Below are 21,707 nucleotides of genomic sequence, written 5' to 3'. Positions count from 1 at the left end.
AGAGGAAGGGGAAAGAGGAGGCGCGAGCCGCTGTGGGTGTGGGCGGGGCTTCAGATACTTAAAGCCATAGATATGATAAAGGGTAGATGTCTTACGGCGGAGTGTTGAACGTCGTGCGCACTGGCGGCCATCTTGCCCCAGTCCATCTCTCTGGTGGGACCTGTGGAACCTGAGGTTAACCCTAACCCTAACCCGTTCCAGAGCCCATCCAAACAAATGGGATGTGGGACTTATCCTACCTGGATTGTACTAGCTCCTATTTCAAAGCGTTCCAGCAATTGAAGTCGAATGTTAGAAAACATGGACGATTTATGTTTGAAGAGGCATTTCGACTGTCAGCAATTCAGTCTACTTACATACACAAGCGAGCCTTATATGTAAAAGCGATACATATCGATAAGTAACGTCATGAGTGTGCTTTTACCGTAGCCCTACATATCTTCATGCTAACAGATAACAACAATGACATAATTTCACGCCATAACATGAAAAACAAGTTGTGATAAAATTGCTGTGTCTAAAACAACAGAAAGGTCAAGTTTATAGCCTATTCATGTGACTCCATGGGAGCCGCCATTATTCTCCAACGTCATTTTGGTGAAGGTCAGGGTAGGTCGATCAGCCCCGACTTCGCGAGTAGGAGGTCCCACTTCGACAGGCATTCAAGTGAACTTCTAGTTGGAGGTAAGATAAGTCCCACGTCCTACTGGTTTAGATGGGCTCTGGAACGCAGCGTAAGTTAGTGATCTGCACAAACGTAAATACTCTTATCTCGCTGAAATCTTGACGGATTTACAAACGGTTTGGTTTCTTACAAACGTTATTAACGTTGTTATAATTCTGGATGCTTAACATGTTGAAATTGCAGCTTTTCTCTTCGGAAAACAACTTAATCGTGCAGCTTAGTTGTGTATCACGGCTAGGCTACATTGTCTACCTGCCTACTTGTGCAAGTTATTAAGGTTGATATTTCCCACTATATAACTAGGTTTTACTAACCACAATAACGAACTTGCACATGATTTCCAATAGGTTTGGTTTGTTAAAAACATCTTAGATTATGATTTCTACAGGAAATTGCTGACTTTGACCAGGGAAGATGCCAGACTTTTGTGCAGCGTACGGATGCTCTAATCGCTGTTGTCTTGAAACAAGAACCTGTGGGATCAACTTTCCCCTGTAACATATTGCAAAATTATGATTTATATTTAGGATAATTGTTAGTTAGTGGAAGTATGTACAATACAGGTCCTGTTACACAGGAACAGAGAGGCTATGACATAATAGTATTGCAAGATTGTTGTTGATACAAAGGCTTTTTAGAATATGTTAGAAATATTCCTATGTAAAGTATACACATCTCCTGCCATTCTGTTTCCTGAGTTTTAGTAGCCCATATATTGATTTAAAATAAATACCTTGTGTGTGTGTGTGTGTATTCATTGCACCTTTCTGTTCTGTTTAATGTTATTTAAAGCCCATGGTTATAATTATTCATAAATATGCAGTGTCATAATTAACTACATCTCTGACGTTTATAACAACTCAAACCGTTTGAAAATCTGTATAAAATTGAGAAAGTTATGGTTCTTTAAAAAGTCCATGTACCACTACAACACATGTTATGGGTGAGCGAGCCGACTGTGACAAGATGGCCGCCAGCGCAGACGTGCGACTCCATTGGCCGGCAGGGCGGAGGAGATATCTACCCTTTATTATATCTATGCTTAAAGCTCAAGTGGTGCACTGTGTTTCCGTGTACATGCGTGGCAATGAGCTGCTACTAAACGTATGAGAAATGTTTTTTTTTTTGGTTTTTTTAAAGGTTAGTTAGTTACTACATTCAAATTCAAAATACCGAGGTCTTTTAGGTTTCTTTATTCTGTCGTAACTGGTAACCCATGGTTGCCCGGCAGCTGAGACTCTGACTGCAATGATTGGTAGACGGTGGTAGGTGGCGCCAAATGCCAAAACATGATTTCAAAACATAAACATGATTTGCAGTCTGCAAAATGTTTTTTTTTAATGCAAATATTTTGTCTGTACTGTTGTTGTTGGTGAGTTCAGTTTGTTATATGAACATTATTCCAGAGTCTCTGTGACATATTAGGAGGATTTTATGGCCAGTTGCTTTAGATTTATTACATAATGCACCTTTAAAAGTAAGAGAGTATATGACATATACTGTACTGCGATTTGTCTTTCAACTGGAAGGTTGTGGGTTCAATTCCTGGCTCTGCTAGTCTATATATGTCATTGAGCAAGATACTTAAACCCATGCAGCAGCATGTGATTGGGTATTAAAGATGGGTGAATGGCAAAACTGTAGTAGTGTAAACATTTGTTAGAAATACAAATGGTAGAAAGTATTCATGTGTAAATGTTGTACTTAAGTACAGTGACAAAGTATTTGTACTTCGCTACTACACCACTGCATTACCATTATAAAATGTTTGCACTTGCGACATTCACCTTGAGGTTAAAATTGAAGGTTAGGCAACTTTTTGTTTTATTTTTCAGACAACTGTACATGTGAAACACACAGGGATACATTTATTTATATATTTGTTTATGTATTACATTTGTCATTAATCTTGTTGTCTTTTGTTGTCATGGACGCATGTCTACATTCTATGTAAGATTCAAATTTGATGAATGATGTGTCAAACTACGCAAGTAAGTATACAGTAAATACAGTACTATAATAATATACTAATATACTGTACAGGTATATAATCTGAGACACAGCATCCGTGTTTCTAAGTTTTGATAGAGTTTTCTCAGCCGTGTTGCTTGTTGCCTTGGAGGTGTTCATCAATCTAAAATAAGCTTGTGGTTTTCTGCAAAAGCACACATCCTGTACTGTGCCAACAGTCCTTTTGAAAAAGTATTTTCTCTCCTTGAACAGCATCACATCACATGTGAGCATGAATGTGCAGCAGACACTGTAGTCTTGTGTTTTATAGACACGGTAAACAAAGGAACAGATATATTTGTCCTGGGTGAAAAGGGATTCACCATGCCATGCAACAATACAGGTCTGAACACTAAGTTTTGAATGAAGATTCACCGCCGTAAAATGATAGCTGGTGGAGTGTGGATATGAGACGTAAAGGATAATTGCTACATTTGATTTTTAAATCAATTCATGAGCTTGTACTATAAGGCATTATATTGTATTTGTAAAGGTAAGTAATGTACAGCCATTTGTAGAACTCAGTTAAGTTTAAGTTTAGTTTTTCTTTTCTTTTCTCTTCTTATTCTTTTTTTTAAAAACAAATTTGCAGATGTTTTTTCCACAACCTTAACCTAATATTTATATTTTATTTCTGTGTTTTAAATAATGTGCATAAAATGGAGTTGATTATCAAACATACAGTAAATCTCTTGGAAATTTATTTATTTTATTTTATTTATTTAACATTTATTTAACCAGATAAAAGACCCATTGAGTTCAAGATCTCTTTGGCAGGGGTGACCTGGCCAAGAAAGGCAGCAGCACACATCAAAAGTTAAATAAAAAGCAGGAAATGTAACATTTACAAAACAAACATTAAAATATAAAAGTGCAACTAGATAAACATAAAGTGCAGGAGTTGTGATCGCAGTAACAATTTATGAAAACATAGACACTGTTCAAAGGATTTCTGTTGTGTGTTGAAATGTCTGGTTTACCTGTTCAAAAAGAAGATCCATGTAAACTGATCCAAACAGTGTAAGATTTATGTTATATTTATGTCACTGTTAATAATATAGTACAATTATTTAATTTCTATTATTATTATTATTATTATTATTTTTATTATTATTATTATTATTATTATTTCATTTATACTATGCTGAATCACTACACACTCGAGGACCTACATAGTCAAAATTTATTAAATATTACCACCGTGATCAAGCTCTTGGCAACAATGGAGAAGGAAGAACTCCTTCTTTAACTTCAAAAAAAGAAAAAGAAAAAAGAAATAGTCAGGCAACTTTAAAGCTTATAAATGTTTTAAAACCGATAACTGACTAAAATGCAAAAAAACAAAAAACAAATGGCAGATGAATAAAGGGCATAATTAAAATGAATACAATAACAATGAAGGTTAATATTTAATATTATTCAGATTCATCTCTGTGTTTGTTTGCTCTCTTCATGCAATACTCAGGAGAGAAATACTTTATTTGGTATTAGATCTGCCAAATGCTCCAGTGTGTTCACTGTCATCTGTAGAGCTGCAATGATTATTTCCTTGATTAATCGAGTAATAGTTTGGTCCATAAAATGTCAGAAAACATTGAAAAATGTTGATTAGTGTTTGTCAAACCTGGAAATAATGTCTTGTTTTGTCCACAAAACCAAAATGATTCAGTTCTAATGATTTCTTTGTTATCTGGAGCAAAGAAACAAAGAAAATATTCACATTTAAGAAGCTAAAACAATCAGAAATCTTGTTTTAATCATGAAAAAAAGCTTCAAACCGATAGTTGACGATTCATTTAGTAATCGATTAATAATCGATTAATTGTTTCAGCTCTAGTGCAGATAGAGAAGACAATTGCTTTTGGAACATTCTCACCCTTTTTTCTTTTACTTGCTGTGTCTAAGGACATTGACAGTATTAAGTGTATTAAATCACAACAGTAAAGTTCTGGCTTGCCTGTTTAAGAGCTGAACATAGATATTATGATCCATAAAGCTGTTTCTCACATTGTTTTCACAGTCTGATTTCATACCTTGGTAAGTGGTCAAAAATTGCAGCTATGATTATCAGTGCGATGTCACCATGGTAACAATGTGATCATTCTCTTCAGAAATGATAATTCATTGAAAACAGCCAGTGCAACACAGCCTTTACAGCCCCACATTTAATTTGACTCTGATTAAAACAAACACATCCACACAACATTGAACTCTCATTAAATGTGCCATATGTAAGAATGTGGCCAAAAACGGTACTAGATTCAAATTCAAAATACAGAGGTCTTTTAGGTTTCATTTTCTGACGTAACTGGCAACCCGTGGTTGCTCGGCAGCTGAGACTCTATTGACTGCAATGATTGGTAGACGGCGGTAGGTGGCGCCACATGCCAAAACATGATTTCAAAACATAAACATGATTTGTTACTGTAATCTAACTCAGTGGGTTGGACTGAACCAAAGCTTTGTTTATAGTGTGTTGTGAGGTTGTAAATGTATCCAGCATATTTTGCTGAGCATGTGTTCAACAAAAAGTAGTGTGCAACATCTGTGCATGGGTGCACCTTTGTGAAACCACATCTTCCACTTTTGCTGATGATGATTGAGCACATGCACTGCAGACAGTTACAGTGAGTTCACCACAGAGTGACGAAGAGTGCTGAGCTCACTGTCACGTATTATTCAAGCCGAGACTGTGTTCTCTTGAGAAATAAACAATTCTCTGACCAGAAGAGTTCATGTTTACCTGTTTGGCATCTTTAAAAACATAGTTTGAGGCTCACAAAATGGATTTATTAGCTGCACAATGTCTGTCTTTTGTGTAATCATTTAATCTGCCAAACTAACAACATCAAGTGTTTTCTGTGCATGTCCATAAACCCAACTCAATTGCAGTATTTAAATAGGAAGCTGCATTCAGTCAGTGTCACCCATACATCCTTTATATTGTATCACCTAGTTATTTTGCCCTTATTTTACATTTCCATGTTTGTTTCCATGCTTTATAAAAAAAAAAATTTATAGGCTTGTTTTTATATGGAATGATGACAAAAACCAGACGTCTTTGGTTGATATAATGTCATGGCTAGCCACACGAAATGGGGGTGGGGGTTCACTAGGTGGCGCTGTGGAAAGCTTAGGTAGTTAGTTGACTGTAAGAGTGACAGGAGTGGTGCACAGTGAGTACCAGGGTTTTGACACTTTAGTGCAAGATTTACGTGTTTTGTTTTGTTAGTAGTTTTAGATGTCTGTGAGTCTACGTTTGTGTACAACACACAAAAGGTATTCAGCCAAGCAAAAATAATACTTTAATAATAAGTCTTGTCTTTAATGAATCTTTAACCATGTCAGATAATAAAGGTCTTTCTGTGTTTCTCAGCTTGTCCTCCATGCGAGGGTCTCTTTTGTTCACTTTCTCTGGTACCGGTGCCATTTGCAGTTATTGGAGCGTTGCTGCTCCTCTCACTGTCACTGAACATTTTCTTCTGTGTGTCCAAATGTTGCTCAGGTAATTTTCCGCCTTTGCTTTTCAAAAAGTTCCAGTTGAAACAGATGAATTATTTTTATGTTTAATGATGCATGCATTTTTCTCCAGGGAAAGAAACATGTCGAAGACAAAGGTATATTGCATTTTTATTTACTACTCAGGGGGAAAAAGCTATTTATATTCCCTTAGCCTACATATATGCAACTTATCATGACCTATAAACATCTCCTGTCTGTATGTGATATGTTAGAGGGAGCCCAAGGCAGATGGAAGATAATCCTATTTATGGAAACGTAATATACAAGACAGGTGAGTTTAAGTCTTGGTGTTGATATGATGTTTATGTTTTTATACATTTAATTGTTCACACGTGTGATGTTTGTTCCACAGACACACCTCTGTTCACAGAAGGTGATCCTGCACACTCATCATCATTTAGCTCTTCATCTGTGAGAGACCAACAGAGAATCACTTCTAACTCACAGGTACGGCCTTTTAACTCATTTTTAACTCAAGTGCAAGTACAAGTACAACCTCAACTGTTGGCCCATTCGCCATATTCTGTTTGTGCTGCTGGAAAGAATAAACATGCATATCAAGACTGTCTTCACAAGGAAAGAACAGGATTGTTTTCAGTTGAGCTAATTACTAAAAATCTTCACATATAAACTCTCACAGTGTGGACAGTGTTCCAGGAGCTCAATATACAAACAAAATATTATTAAAAAAAACTGTACATAGAAAGAAATAACATAAAAAGGATAATATACACACACACACACACACACACACACACACACACACACACACACACACTCACACACACACACACACACACACACACACACACACACACACACACACACACACTCACACACACACACACACACACACTCACACACACACACACACACACACACACACACACACACACACACACACACACACACACACACACACGCAGAGAGAGATATTGTCTGATACCTTCTGATTTGTGTCTCTTTCTGGTGCAAACCCCAGGACTGCTATGCCAATCTGACCCTAAAGCCTCCCAGGCCTCAGTCTGGCCGCAGCTCTCCACAGATGCAGTACTCAGATGTGGTTCAGTTGGAGAGTTCGCCAGAGGCTGAAAAAGAAGATGAAGGCAACACAGACACCTCTGTCAACACGTCTGATCTGTACGCTTCTGTGCAAACTCAGCGCACCAAAACAGTCGATACCACAGACACTGGAGAGGACTATGCCAACCATCTGTGAAGGCAGCACTGACACTGTCATAGGAAACAAAATGTTCTGCTGCCACAGGATGGCGCCGTTTGTCATCATATTAAAAGAAAATGGTGCTAGTGCAGCTGCATTAGCTTTTAACTCATGCAAACAAATTATAACTTTGCTTAATTTTTCTTAATTTTTTTTTAAAGATTACTATTACACTGAAATAAATAATGTGATCTTTACTAAAACTTGTGTTCTCTTCTGTTACACCAACTGTCCTCATGTCCTCCTTCACAACATCCATGAAGCTTCTCTGTGGACATCCCTTTGTCCTCCTGCCCGGCAGCTCAATCCTCAACATCCTTTTTGCAATATTAATCACCATCCCTCCTCTGCAGGTGACCAAACCATCTCAACCTTGACTCTCTCACTTGATTTCCAAACTGTTCAACCTCGAATCTGCTCATTTCTCATCCTGTCCATCCGGGTCACTCCCAATTAAAAACTCAGCATCTTCTGCCACCTCTAGTTCCACCTCCTGTCTTTTAGACAGGGAGCAGTACATTATAGTAAGTTCTCAAACTGGCCTCAAACTGTGAAATGAGTACCACCAGTGGTATGCAAGCTTCCTCTGGTGGTACTTGGCGGAAAATAAGAAATGTTTCTACTGTATATGAGTATGTGGACAGAGGAAATTAAATTAATAATAAAACAATATTAATACATGTCAGAAGTATAATGTGAGGAAGAGGTGGAGGATGAGAGAACAAATGATCTTATTGGGAATTATATACTATTTACACCACTGTATTTTGACATGTTAGTTTGAGAAGTTAGGGAGATGTTAGTGCACAGCTACAACCACTCAAGCATGCGACATACACAAACAAAATAAATAAAATAAAATATGCAGAGTGCAATATAATAGTGCATTTAGGTAAAACATCTACAGTGATATGTTTCTGCCTGTAATTCAGTTACAAAATATTTTAAAAGTGTTCAATGAGACCAGTTTCAGACAATCCTACAGTTTTTTCCAGGAAGAAATGGCTACATATTTAAATGCATTTTTTTCCTAATTCATCAGTATACGAAACCTTGGAAGTGACAATAGGGATGAGTCCTGAGATCAAAGACAGTAACTGCCTGTATTGTTCTGATGAATGTAGGCTTGGAAATATGTATAATAAGGGTAATAATTAGTGATGAACCTCAAAGAAAGTGTATCCAGGGCATGTAAGCTTTGAGAAGACGCATGCTTGTAAAACACGTTGCTGCATAGAGCTTCTTTTTGGCCTCACAAGACAGACAGGACTTCATTCTAAAATAAAGACTTCGTCTTACCCTGTTGTCATAAGTGATGAAAACAACAAACGGGGCCAAGATCACGACCTCCATCACCAGCACAAACACTGCAGATGCACCTTCAATGACATTTTCACAATGATGCACAGCTAACAGTGCAGCAGAGAGCAACTAATACAGTTTTTCTCCATTGTTTACACACATTTTCTGAAAGCATGCCTCATGCTCTCAGAACTCTACACACAAATCCAAAAACACACCCACAATGGGCCAAACTCCTCAATTCTCCTGCAAAATGAAAATTTACATTCAAAACAATGTTATTTCTTCTCAAAATGGTATTTTGTTTTCAGATGACACACAAACCATCATATGAACAGACATTAGAACCAGTTAAACACTGATGTGATCAATGTAAAACACTATGATGAATGGAAAACACTTCTTCTCCATTGATCATAATGACTTAGGCCTTTTTTAGTGTTTAGTGTTACACTTACTACAGACAGTACATACATGAGTGTGTAAAATATTTTAAATATTGTTTTTATAGGCCCTGTGATGGACTGGTGAACTGTCCAGGTTGTGACCCCGCTGATCACTCTATGTCACCCCGTGACCCTCCTGTGGAGGACGAAGGGGCAGATAATGAATGGATTGTTTTTATACTCAAAACACACAAATACACAGTAACAAATATATTTTATTCCTATGTATTTCCCACAAAAAAAATGTACACAGTGTACATCCCAACCAACACAAAGTTGCACATACAGTGGTCTACATACAAAACAGAACAGTAAACTAAAAAAAAAATTCCAGCAGTGTACAGTGTTGATGACATAGAACAGCAATGTATTAGAATAAAAGAAAAACTAACAGTAAACTCTCATTCTTATTAGGCAAGGCAAGGCAAGGCAAGGCAAGTTTATTTGTATAGCACATTTCAACAACAAGGTAATTCAAAGTGCTTTACATAAAACATTAAAAAGCATAGAAAAGAGACATTTATCAAATCAGATATAACATCAAAATAAAAACAAGAAGGTAACATTTAAAGATTAAGATTAAAAAATAAAATAGATACAAATAAAATAAAAAGATAAAAAAATAAAATCAAGAGTATCAAAGGAACAGAGGTTACTGTGCAGTATTGGAAATGACTGAAATGCAGCGGCAAACAGAAAAGTCTTCACTCTTAATTTAAAAGAGGTGAGAGTATCAGCAGACCTACAGTTTTCTGGGAGTTTGTTCCAGATATGTGGTGCATAGAAACTGAACACTGCCTCTCCATGTTTAGTTCTGACTCTGGGTACACAGAGCAGACCTGTCCCAGATGATCTGAGAGTTCTGGATGGTTCGTAGCTAAGCAGAAGATCAGAGACGTATTTTGGCCCTAAACCATTCAACGCTTTGTAGATCAACAATAGTATTTTGAAGTCAATTCTTTGATACACAGGAAGCCAGTGTAAAGACTTCAGAACTGGACTGATATGATCTACTTTTTTGGTCTTAGTGAGGACTCTTGCAGCAGCATTCTGAATTAACTGCAGCTGTCTGATGGACTTTTTGGGGAGACCTGTAAGGACACTGTTACAGTAGTCCAGCCTGCTGAAGATGAATGCATGGACAAGTTTTTCCAAGTCCTGCTGAGACATAAGTCCTTTAATCCTTGATATATTCTTCAGGTGGTAGTAGGCTGACTTTGTCACTGTTTTAATGTGACTGTTAAAGTTTAGGTCTGACGCCTAAGTTTCTGACTTGGTTTGTGGTTTTTAGCAGGACCATTTGAAGCTGGGAACTAACTTTTAATCGTTCCTTCTTGGCTCCAAAAACGATAATTTCAGTTTTTTCTTTGTTTAAAGGTGAAGTAAGTAGTTTATAGTGCTGTCTAGAGGAGAGGCTGAAATTTACAACAAAGAACTGCTCCTCTGCTCACCCCCTCCCTTCCCTGAGCGCTACGGTATCCTCAGCCGGTCAAATGTCGTCCTCGTCGCCTTTCTCCGTGTCAGCAGATGAGGTTCGTGAGGCGAGGGAGAGGGCGAGCTACAGCGGCCGTAGCAGACGAAGCGGAGAGAGTGGAGGCGGGACTTCTGCTACAAGTAAAGCGACGCTTGATTTGTTCTCTCGCGTTTGTCCTTGGGGAACTCCACATGTAATTTTTGCATGCTCAGATGTGTAATTACCTATAGACACAAAGAAGTCCCTGTCCTTCAAGTAGGATTCAAACCATTTTAATGCTGTGCCAGAAAGTCCTACCCAGTTTTCCAGTCAGGCAAGTAATAATATTACTTGACCGAATGGAAAACTGTTATGATCGACTGTGTTGAATGCAGCACTGAGATCGAGTAATACTAAGACTGAGATTCTTCCATTGTCTGTGTTTAATTGAATGTCATTTAAGACTTTGACAAGGGCCGTCTCAGTGCTGTGGTGTGGTCTTAATTCTGACTGGAAGACATCAAAACAGCTGTTCATCAACATGAAGTTGTTCAGCTGCATAAAAACAGCTTTTTCAATGATTTTACTGAGAAATGGGATGTTTGATATTGGTCTATAATTGTTCATTAATGAAGTGCCTAAATTGTTCTTTTTTAATAAAGGTTTGATAACAGAAGTTTTCAGGGCCTGTGGAAAGACACCTGAAAGAAGAGAAGTGTTAACAATCTGTAGAAGATCTGAGGCCATGCAGTTTGATACATTTTTGAAAAGGCTTGTTGGTAGAATATCAAGACGGCAGGAGGAGGATTTCAAATGTTGTATGATGTCTTCCAAGATTTTAGGGTTGATTGTGTTAAATTCTGTCATGATATTTGAATTGATTTTAAGTGGACACATGGACAACACGTGTACTGCACCTGATGTTGAGACACTGACTGCTTGCCTAATTTTCTGAATTTTGTCAGTAAAGAAAGAGGCAAATTCATTGCAGGCACTTGTGGAAAGCAGTTCAGGGGCCACTGACACAGGAGGGTTTGTTAGTCTGTCGATAGTGGTAAACAAGATTATTAGAACAAAATAAGAACAAGATTAGATAAATGTCAAAACTGGAGCGCTACTGGAGAGGCAGCTGTCTCCCACAGTGCCAGGTGGCTGTCAAATTATATTTATTTACTTACATTCCTGAACAGAAAAATGACTTTTAGTGGTTGAATGTTATGTATGGTTGATTCATTTCTGACTTCCCATAGAAACTCAGTGAGCCGACCCAAATGCACACTGGGCTCAACCCAGGTGCATTCTGGTCTTTACCAGTCATTACAGTTTTTCTCAAATGCTAAAACACAAAAGCCAATCCTCTAAACCAAATGACCAGTTGTCTAAACACATTTACTAAATCTAGCCATAATTATCCAATATCATAAACACATTTCACATGAAGACACAATTCACAAACACATTTTTCCTTGCTTAAACACATTTCTTACACATATTCTCAAATGAAAGTTCATGTGATGCAAAATGCTTGCCACAGTCCGCAATAATTGAACACAATGAACACACCTGGCGTCCGACTCCAAATTGAAGACACTTGTTGCTAATGCTGTGACCACACCTATAAAAGCACAGTTTGCTGAAGATTCCAAACAAACACAATGGATGAAGGCAGAGTCGGGGGAAGAGGAATTCGAGTGAGAGGCTTCCTCATGGAAGAAGAGGAGCAGGCCAAAGAGGAAGAGGAGGAGGCCAAAAAGGGAGAGGAGAAGGTCCAGGAGGGAGAGCAAGACACCCTCGCACCATCGTTACGGACAAGATGCGAGCAACAGTCATTGACTATGTCATTGACCATGGCATGACAATGGCTGAAGCAGGACTAAGAGTCCGTCCAAACCTGAGTAGGTTCACCGTGGTCACCATTATCAGGGCATTCAGACAACACAACAGGTATTTTACTCTATTGCTTTCTTTGTCACAATACCGTTTTACAAGCCTGTGAAGGTAGTCTATTACTGTAGTTTTACATGTAAATCAGTTGTTACTGTATTGTAAAACATGTCAATTGACAACAAATGTTTATTTCTTTAGAGTTGAAAGAATACCACATAGAGGTGGGAGGGTTGCCATATTTACAGCGGCACAAGAAACCCTCATTGTGGATATTGTTCGTGACAACAACCTCATCAGACTCCGGGAGATCAGAGACAAAGTCATTGACGATAATGTCAACTTTGAGAACATTGATGATGTCAGCTTGTCCACAATAGACCGAGTTCTCCGGCGCCAAAATATGCGGATGAAACAGGTCTATAGGGTTCCCTGTGAGCGCAACTCTGTGCGACACAAAGACCTACGTTACTAGTATGTGCAAGTAAGTATACATCCATGTTCACAGTACAGTTAGTGGACATACTGTGTTGCTCAGTGGCCTACATTACTTCTCGACAATACTGTGCTACCTGATTGACTGTTGTTCTGAATACCTGTGCACTTTTACATTTTCACAGAGGATATTACAGTTGGATGCGATGGCCAGACCTCATGAGTACCTCTTCCTGGATGAGGCTGGCTTCAACCTGCAGAAACGAAGGCAAAGAGGCTGTAACATCATTGGCCAAAGAGCCATCACTGAGGTTCCTGGCCAACGGGGGGTAATATTACTCTTTGTGCGGCAATGGGTTCGGAGGGGCTTGTCCACCGGCATGCTGTCTTTGGGTCTTTCAACACCCAACGTCTCCTCACCTTCCTAGAGGAGCTAAAAGACATCCTCCTGGACCGCCAACAACACCATCCTGGGCTTGCACATCACATTTATGTGATCATTTGGGACAATGTCCGCTTCCACAAAACAAACCAAATTAGAGAGTGGTTCACCACTAACAGTAACCACTTTTTAAACGTCTGTCTGCCACCCTACTCCCCTTTCCTGAACCCTATAGAGGAGTTCTTCTCATCGTGGAGATGGAAGGTTTATGACAGACAGCCATACACTAGAGAGAACCTCCCTAGGGCAATGGAGCTGGCCTGTGCTGACATCCCAGTGGAGGCCTTCCAAGGATGGATTCGCCATTCCACGGCGTTTTTCCCGCGGTGCCTAGCAAGAGACAATATAGCCTGCGATGTGGATGAGGTGATGTGGCCCGACGCAGCTCGGCGACATGATGCCGCACAGTGACTGTGGTGTGTGTGTGTGTGTGTGGTGAATGAAGAAAATAAAAAAACTTCACACCCTGATCATGTTTTCAAGAGTACTGTTGTGTGCAATAGATTCTGTTTTTTGCATTGAGTTGTGTTACAGTAGTGTACTTGCAGAATTTTCTGTACTCTTCATATGAAACACAACTCTAAATGCCTAATCCTCTGCAGAGATCTAAGAAGATCCGTTACTCTAAAGTTTAAAAAAAATATTATGAAACAAAGAACCTTCTCACAAATTGAGCATTGTGTTTTAAATTGTTTTGCTGTAGTGTGTAATGATGTGTATAGTGTTTACATTTTTGAAAGCTTGGAGCTGCTCTTTTGGTGTGAAAGTTTGAGTTTTGAAGTGAGAAGGTGTGGTTGTGCTTATGTAGCTTTAGAAAAGGGTATTGTGTTTAGACATTGGAGGAAACGTTTGTGAAATGTGTTTTAGCATTTGAGAAAAACTGTAAACGGGTTCTGTTTTGTATGTAGACCACTGTATGTGCAACTTTGTGTTGGTTGGGATGTACACTGTGTACATTGTTTTTGTGGGAAATACATAGGAATAAAATATATGTTACTGTGTATTTGTGTGTTTTGAGTATAAAAACAATCCATCCATTTTCTACCACTCCATCCTCCATCGTCCATCACAGGGCCTATAATTTACATTGATCACATCAGTGTTCAACTGGTTCTTATAAATGTCTATTGATATGATGGTTTGTGTGTCATTTGAAAACAAAATACCATTTGGAGAAGAAATAACATTGTTTTGAATGTAAAGTTTCATTTTGCAGGAGAATTGAGGGGTTTTGCCCATTGTGTGTGTGTTTTTTAGATTTGTGTGTAGAGTTGTGAGAGCATGAGACATGCTTTCAGAAAATGTGTGTAAACAATTGAGAAAAACTGTAATAATCGGGGGGTCCCATCTCCCATTTGTTGCGCAATACTGTGTCACCACCCCAGGTGCCACCCTGCAGTATTAGCCATCTTCCCTGTCAGATGTGGGCTTGTGTGGGCTTTTCCACAGCGCCATTTGGAAAGCAATTATTACAGTAAAACATTACAAATACACAATTAGAAATAAAATAATTGTCATTTTGTCTTGTTCAAAAGGATAAGAAAGAATGCAAAGTGTATGTAGATCATATATGTAAAACTGAAATTACAAAAATCTTTTGGAAAAAAACATGCTTTCCATTATTACCCTGTAACATGTTTAGGGTCTTGAGTGTTAATCGGGGGGGGGGGGGGGTCTAACCCCCCCAGACCCCCCTGTATTTCGCACAGTGAACAAAATATATATCTAAAAGGAATACTACTAAGTACTGATAATGAAAAATTTAACTGCAATAAAAATACTAAAATGTACTTAAATCACTAACACCATCAAACCAATACCAAACAAACAAAGAGCTCCAAGAGTCACAAACAGAGATGTGACAATAAAATCTTGAGCCACATTCACATACACTTGGACCCCATTCTGTGCTCTCATGGACATTATCTGTGTACGTGAAACTGAGGTTAAGATTAGATTAGATAAGGCCTGATGTTCTTTAACCTCTAATAACAGTCGCTCAAATGAAGGCAATCACAATCCCAATAGCACACCCGCAGCTTTTATTGTTTATGTTATATTGCCTCAGTAAACTTCCGTTGACAAGATGCTCTTTCATTTGTATAGACTTGGTTTGGGTTCATTTTAACTCAAATTAGAACTAGGAGTAAACCAGTTGACTGCTGAACTGAGGAATCAACAGTTTACTTTGACTTTATCTTTAATGACCAGTACCATTACAGATTGTGAGATGAATAACTTCTTGAATACCTACCAACATGTTTCCTGTAAACCAGACTCCTGATAACAGTCAAATTACAGTTTTTCTCGATTGTTTACACACATTTTCTGAAAGCATGCCTCATGCTCTCACAACTCGACACACAAATCCAAAAAGACACACAATGGGCAAAACCCCTCAATTCTCCTGCTAAATTAAACGTTTGCTGTTAAACTTGTATTCAAGTCCATCAACATTTACAGTATTGAACTGTGTTCACAAAGAACGCCACTTTACTCTTCAAAATGTATGTCATGTATTTTTGACAGTAATTTTGCACAGTGTACATAAGAGCGAATATAAGATAACTTTGTCTCTTATCTGAAAAATGTTCACACACCATGAGTTTACTCAGGTTCAGTTTGAGCTGATGTGATCCATTCTGTTTTTTTTACCTGACAGAAAGTTCTACAGCTGTATCATTTTTGCTGAATGCATACATTGGTGTTTGCTCATTCTTGCTTGTATTTAATTACATTCAGATACTCCTTTATACACAAAGCCTGTATTACTTATTTCTATACTACTTTACCTCCACATTTCTCTTCATTCCCAAGTGTTTTTGGGGCTCTAAGCTGAATTTGATTTAGGGGCCCCCCTACTACCACCTTGACTATTATTGAAATGTAACACCATAAATAGCATGAATGATTGTGTTATTTACACCCAAAACTTGTGTCACGCCTTTTTTTTTAACCTTAGAGGGCACTAAAGTATCACAAAAGTGGCCTAGGATAAATTTGCATCATAGTATTCAAAGTGAAGCACTTAGTGTGTATAGTCTGAGTATCTTCCTTTTTACCCTAAATTGTGCCTCAGTATTCCCAATTTAGCACAGTTGGATATTATTATTTCCATGTTTTTTTTAGTACTTTCCTATAATAAACTGCACAAAACAGTTCATACACTCATGTCAAATTGAAGTGAGGTGTTTCCTGTGTGCACATATAAGTTCCCACCATCAAACAAACAATGTCTTCTCTACAATTTCCTGAGCATTTGTGTTCAGCCATGGCAAAAGCGTTCACAAGTCTACTTTGGGACATTTGGAGTTATTTACAGATTCCGAAAGTGTGATTTCTAAGCTTTCCAACAATGTCAAACACAAATGATAATCAAAAATGATCAGATGGACAATCTGATCATTTTTGAAGAAGATGTGGCCATTTGAATGTAGGCACTCCTCAAACTGCTTTAGGGAGAAATTCAGCCTGAAAGATTTCGACCTTCTTGAGGAGCCAGGCCAATAGCTGCTCATTTGCATCACATTAACATGGTCACAACCCCCCACCCAGTCTAGCTGTCAGTGACATCTGATGTCTGTTAGCCCACAGGACAGAAACAGTGTAGCAGTTTGAAAACAAAGGAATGAATGTAGTTCATGTCAATGTAGTGTTATTTGCTGTAAGTACTTCAGTGGACTGATAAGAATCAGAATTTACTTTATTGATCCCCAGAGGGAAATTCTTCTGTTACAAAAAGCACTTGAATAAAAATGAGAAACAAGAAAGGTGAAAGATAGATACATACTTCAAATATCAAATAAAATATATCTAAGTGTGTGAAGGAGAGTTCAATATTTTCCAGACCATGGACTATATTATCATCTTCAATAACAGTTCCTCCCCCACAATGTGGCTGTACCCACTCTGTCCATCACAGTTGATATGCGGCTAAATGATGACATCACAAACGCACCCTCTTCTGCTTACTCATCATGCTGAGGAATACGAGTGGATATACATTTTATATCCACTCGTATTCCTCAGCATGATGTGCAATGTTATTTAAAGTCTTCAGCCATACCAGCACTCTATTTAATCATTCGGTTTGTGTTTTTATATTCTTAATTCATTGTTATAATCAAATTGTCCATTATTATTCAATGTATTTTCCTCCGAAATGTCTTCTGTATGGCAGTTACCTTTACAGTTTTTCTCGATTGTTTACACACATTTTCTGAAAGCATGCCTCATGCTCTCAGAACTCTACACACAAATCCAAAAACACACACACAATGGGCAAAACCCCTCAATTCTCCTGCAAAATGAAACTTTACATTCAAAACAATGTTATTTCTTCTCAAAATGGTATTTTGTTTTCAAATGACACACAAACCATCATATGAACAGACATTAGAACCAGTTGAACACTGATGTGCTCAATGTAAAACACTATGATGAATGGAAAACACTTCTTCTCCATTGATCATAATGACTTAGGCCTTTTTTAGTGTTTAGTGTTACACTTACTACAGACAGTACATACATAAGTGTGTAAAATATTTTAGAATATTTTTTTTATAGGCCCTGTGATGGACTGGTGTACTGTCCAGGGTGTGACCCCTCCGATCACCCTATGTCACCCTGCGACCTTCCGTTGGAGGATGAAGCGTTAGATAATGGATGGATTATTTTTATACTCAAAACACACAAATACACAGTAACAAAAATATTTTATTCCTATGTATTTCCCACAAAAACAATGTACACAGTGTACATCCCAATCAACACAAAGTTGCACATACAGTGGTCTACATACAAAACAGAACCCTTTTATGCTAATGCACTGACTGCAAATTGTAAACCTGTGTGACAGGTGTTTTCCCATGTGATGAGTCAGTTTGCATAGTAGGAAAATTAACTTTAGAATTTTGAATGACAGTGTGTTCCTTGTGAAAACAAGAGATTTTCTTCATGAAAATTGTGCCAAATGCAGAGAATTGTGTGTAGTGTTTTGAAAAAAGTGTGTTTTACAACTGCAATTTGAGTGTAAAGCAGGAATTGTGCTTGTAGTTTAGCAGAGTTGGTTCAGGGGGTTGGTGCATGAGTTACCTGTTGTGGTCATTGTGTCTCAAGTACCAGTATTTGTGTGTAAACAATGGAGAAAAACTGTAAAGACCCAGTCACTTTTGGTGCAAATTGGGCAGCAAGCAAACACACAATAAGCAAAATGAAAGAAAATGCATCTTTTTATTATTTTTATTCAACTATATGCTATACTATAATTAATACTAATGCTGCAGTCACACCGGACGAGAGTGTAAATGGTGCTTTGCTGATTAGATAATAAGATCATAAACAGGGACTGAGATAATGATTATTCGTGAACTTAACCCGAGACACAAACATACCACAGACGTGGTCCTTAGTATTGTCTTTGATAGAGGCTGCACGTGCTGTGTGTGGAGAGAAGGAGTAGACAAATCAGCTGATCAGTGTGTGTGTGTGTGTGTGTGAGAGAGAGAAAGAGTTGTTCATTGCTGTTCTCCTTTTGAACTCTCTTAACTGCCTGAACTCTCTCTTAATGCTGAACTCTAGTTATCCACACGGAAAACAACAACAATAACACACCTCAGTTCAATGAAGTATATATGCTCTATAGTCTGCTGTAAAGTACTTGTCAGGTGCAATCTTTTTTACTTCCCTACCTTTATCCTTTCATTCGTGCACTTTATATAGATTCCTCAGTTTATATTTGTAGCACATTATTATATATTGAAAAATGTATATCCATCAATGTGCCGCTCTTTGCCCCCTAAATTGTCCCACGGGGATAAATAAAGTTTTCTGAATCTGAATCTGAATATAAGGTTAGATGAGATTACCTTTGTTTAAAATAATTGACCTGGACTCAGGCCAACATGTTTGCACAAAAAAAAGAAAAAAGAAGTAAGTTTAAATTCAGTAAAAGCAATGATATCATGGTGTGCATTCTGCTATTGCTATGCTAGAACTATTTACGGTTATTACTCAGTTACTGTTTGACAAAAGGTAACTGATAAAGATGTTGATGTTTATGTCAATGTTTTGATTCTGTTTTGCTTTTTGTTGGCTTATCAGTAATTAATCTGAACTCCACTATAATGCTAAAATATATATCATTTTATTATAATGTATAACCATCCAACCAAAGATATAACCATCTATTGACTTAATAAGCATTGTTTACTAATGTTTTTTGTTTGTTTGTTTGTTTGTTTGTTTTATAAAGAAAAGTTACCTTGGAAATCTATTTGGTTGCAAAGCAGATGTTAGAAATAACACGAAGACACGGTAGGTTTGAAAAAAGGATTTTATTTAATAATTAAAACAAAATGTACATTACATTAGCAATAATACGTAATATACATACTGCGATTGTTATTTTTATTTTCCTTACAAAATACAAACAGCAACAATACAGATAGTTGGATGCAAATCGTTGCGCTCAGCTTCCCTTCATCAAATATTAAAATGAAATACACTTTTGTAACAATTTCAAACAAACGGAAAAATATCAACATTTGTGAAGCACTTCTAATAAGAATGAGAATTTACAACACAGACATTTCTTCAGACAATTTTGTTTGACTTCATTTCTTCCTTTTCATTGTAGTTTAAAGGGATCTTTATGACACTACTGTCAAAATCTGATGGGGTGTCAAAGAAGAGCATATCATCAAAGCAGTCCTCGTCAGTTGGGGACGCCATGATGGGCAACTTCATGACCAAACCAGTGAGCAGACCACCAACTGTAGCTGCTGCAATGGTAGAGAAGATCGCAGCAACCTGGTACAGAGCTTGTTCCTCTGCAGTGCGGCCCAAGCCCGGCTTCAGTCCAGGAATCAACCTCTGCAGCTCCAGCAGCTTTGGGTCTCCTAAAGGTGGAGCTCGGTGGGAGAAGATCTGGTACATGCTGGGCCCATAGGTCTCCTCATTGGCCATGAGGATGGCACAGATTCCTGCTGTGGATGAAATCAGGCCAGTGAGCCCGTGGAGATTGTGAATACCACACTGGTCTTGGATCCTCATTTTCCGAGCTAAAAAGGGAGTCAGATACCTATATCCAAAGAAACAAGCAGTGCAGCCCATGATGCCCAGGGCGTATGCAGCTACAGGAGAAATCATCATGTCCACAGAAGCTCCAACGGTCACTCCACCTGCCAAAGTCACATTTTGGATGTCAGCCATTGTGAGTTTACCTCTTTTGTTGAACACTGCAGACAGTGCAAAGGCGGTGATTGTTGAGGAGCTTAAGCCAATGAAAGTGTGGAGTACTGCTCTGTGTTGATCGTCACCCTTAAAGGTCAGGGCAGAGTTGAATGAAGGCCAGAAGACCCAAAGGAACAAGGTCCCCAGTACAGATAGGATGTCGGACTGATAACAGGTTATCTCTTTAACATGGCCATTGTTCAGGCTTGGACGGTACAGAACAAAAGTCACTCCTAGGCCAAAGTAGCATGCAAACAGGTGAATGAGGATACTGCCCCCTGCATCATTGATTCTGATGTATTTCAGTACTGCCCACTCTATCACAGCAAAGATGGGGATCTCCAGCAAAGCCATCACCAGGAGCTGAATGGGACTGGTCTTTCCAATCACAGCTCCAAAAGAGATGAGCACCACAGCACAGGCAAACTCTGCATTCAGCAGGTTGACTACAGCCAGGTGAATTTTTCCGTCATAATAAAACTGGAAGAAGCCTTGCATCAGGATGGCCCACTGGATCGAAAATGCAGCTGTAAGAAAGTTGAACACCATTCCACTAAAGCCGTAGAATCGGAAAAAGGCGAGAAGGCAACCAAAACCTACAAAGATCATCACCTGCACGTCTGCAAAGTAAGGATAGTCACGATACATGGAGTTCTCCATCGGGTTGGTCTCGTTGTTCTGCAGCCGAGCATTGGCATTGTCGTCGTAAGTGACGAAAACAGCAAACAGAGCCATTATGACCACCTCCATCACCAGTACGAACACCGGCAGACGCAACCTCAAACTTGTCGACATTTTCACGATGATGCACAACTGACAGTGAGAGAGTGACTCTGCCGGGAGCACTGTCATCCCTTTTATGCTTCTGTTTAATCAGATAATAGCAGATATAGATACTGGTTAAAGAGCATGCCCCCTCAACTCTGTTATTCATCTAAGCAGCACCTGCAGTCAAGACTATTATTCCACAGCTTCCTCTGTTTTCTAACTTTTGCCGTTATCGTGTATCTTTCCTTACAGTAACATATTAAAATTTGTTGCTTGTTTGCAACAATGAAGTGCAAGACGATCAG

The 21,707-nt window shown here is 38.4% G+C and overlaps 1 protein-coding gene across 1 annotated transcript; it reads right to left on the bottom strand.

The window, feature by feature from the left end:
- Positions 1 to 19,995: 19,995 nt before the first annotated feature.
- Positions 19,996 to 21,429, bottom strand: LOC310926187 (ammonium transporter Rh type B-like; the record flags this gene model as incomplete). The annotated part of the gene is made up of 1 exon (XM_083888286.1): positions 19,996 to 21,429. One exon carries the CDS (start codon positions 21,427 to 21,429, stop codon positions 19,996 to 19,998), a length of 1,434 nt encoding a protein of 477 aa, XP_083744412.1.
- Positions 21,430 to 21,707: the final 278 nt, after the last annotated feature.

The sequence above is a fragment of the Microchirus variegatus genome (assembly GCF_963457635.1).
Source record: "Microchirus variegatus genome assembly, chromosome: 4".
Lineage (NCBI taxonomy): Eukaryota > Metazoa > Chordata > Actinopteri > Pleuronectiformes > Soleidae > Microchirus > Microchirus variegatus.
The sequence above is the reverse complement of the archived record's forward strand: the minus strand, read 5'-3'. Positions and strand labels throughout refer to the sequence as shown.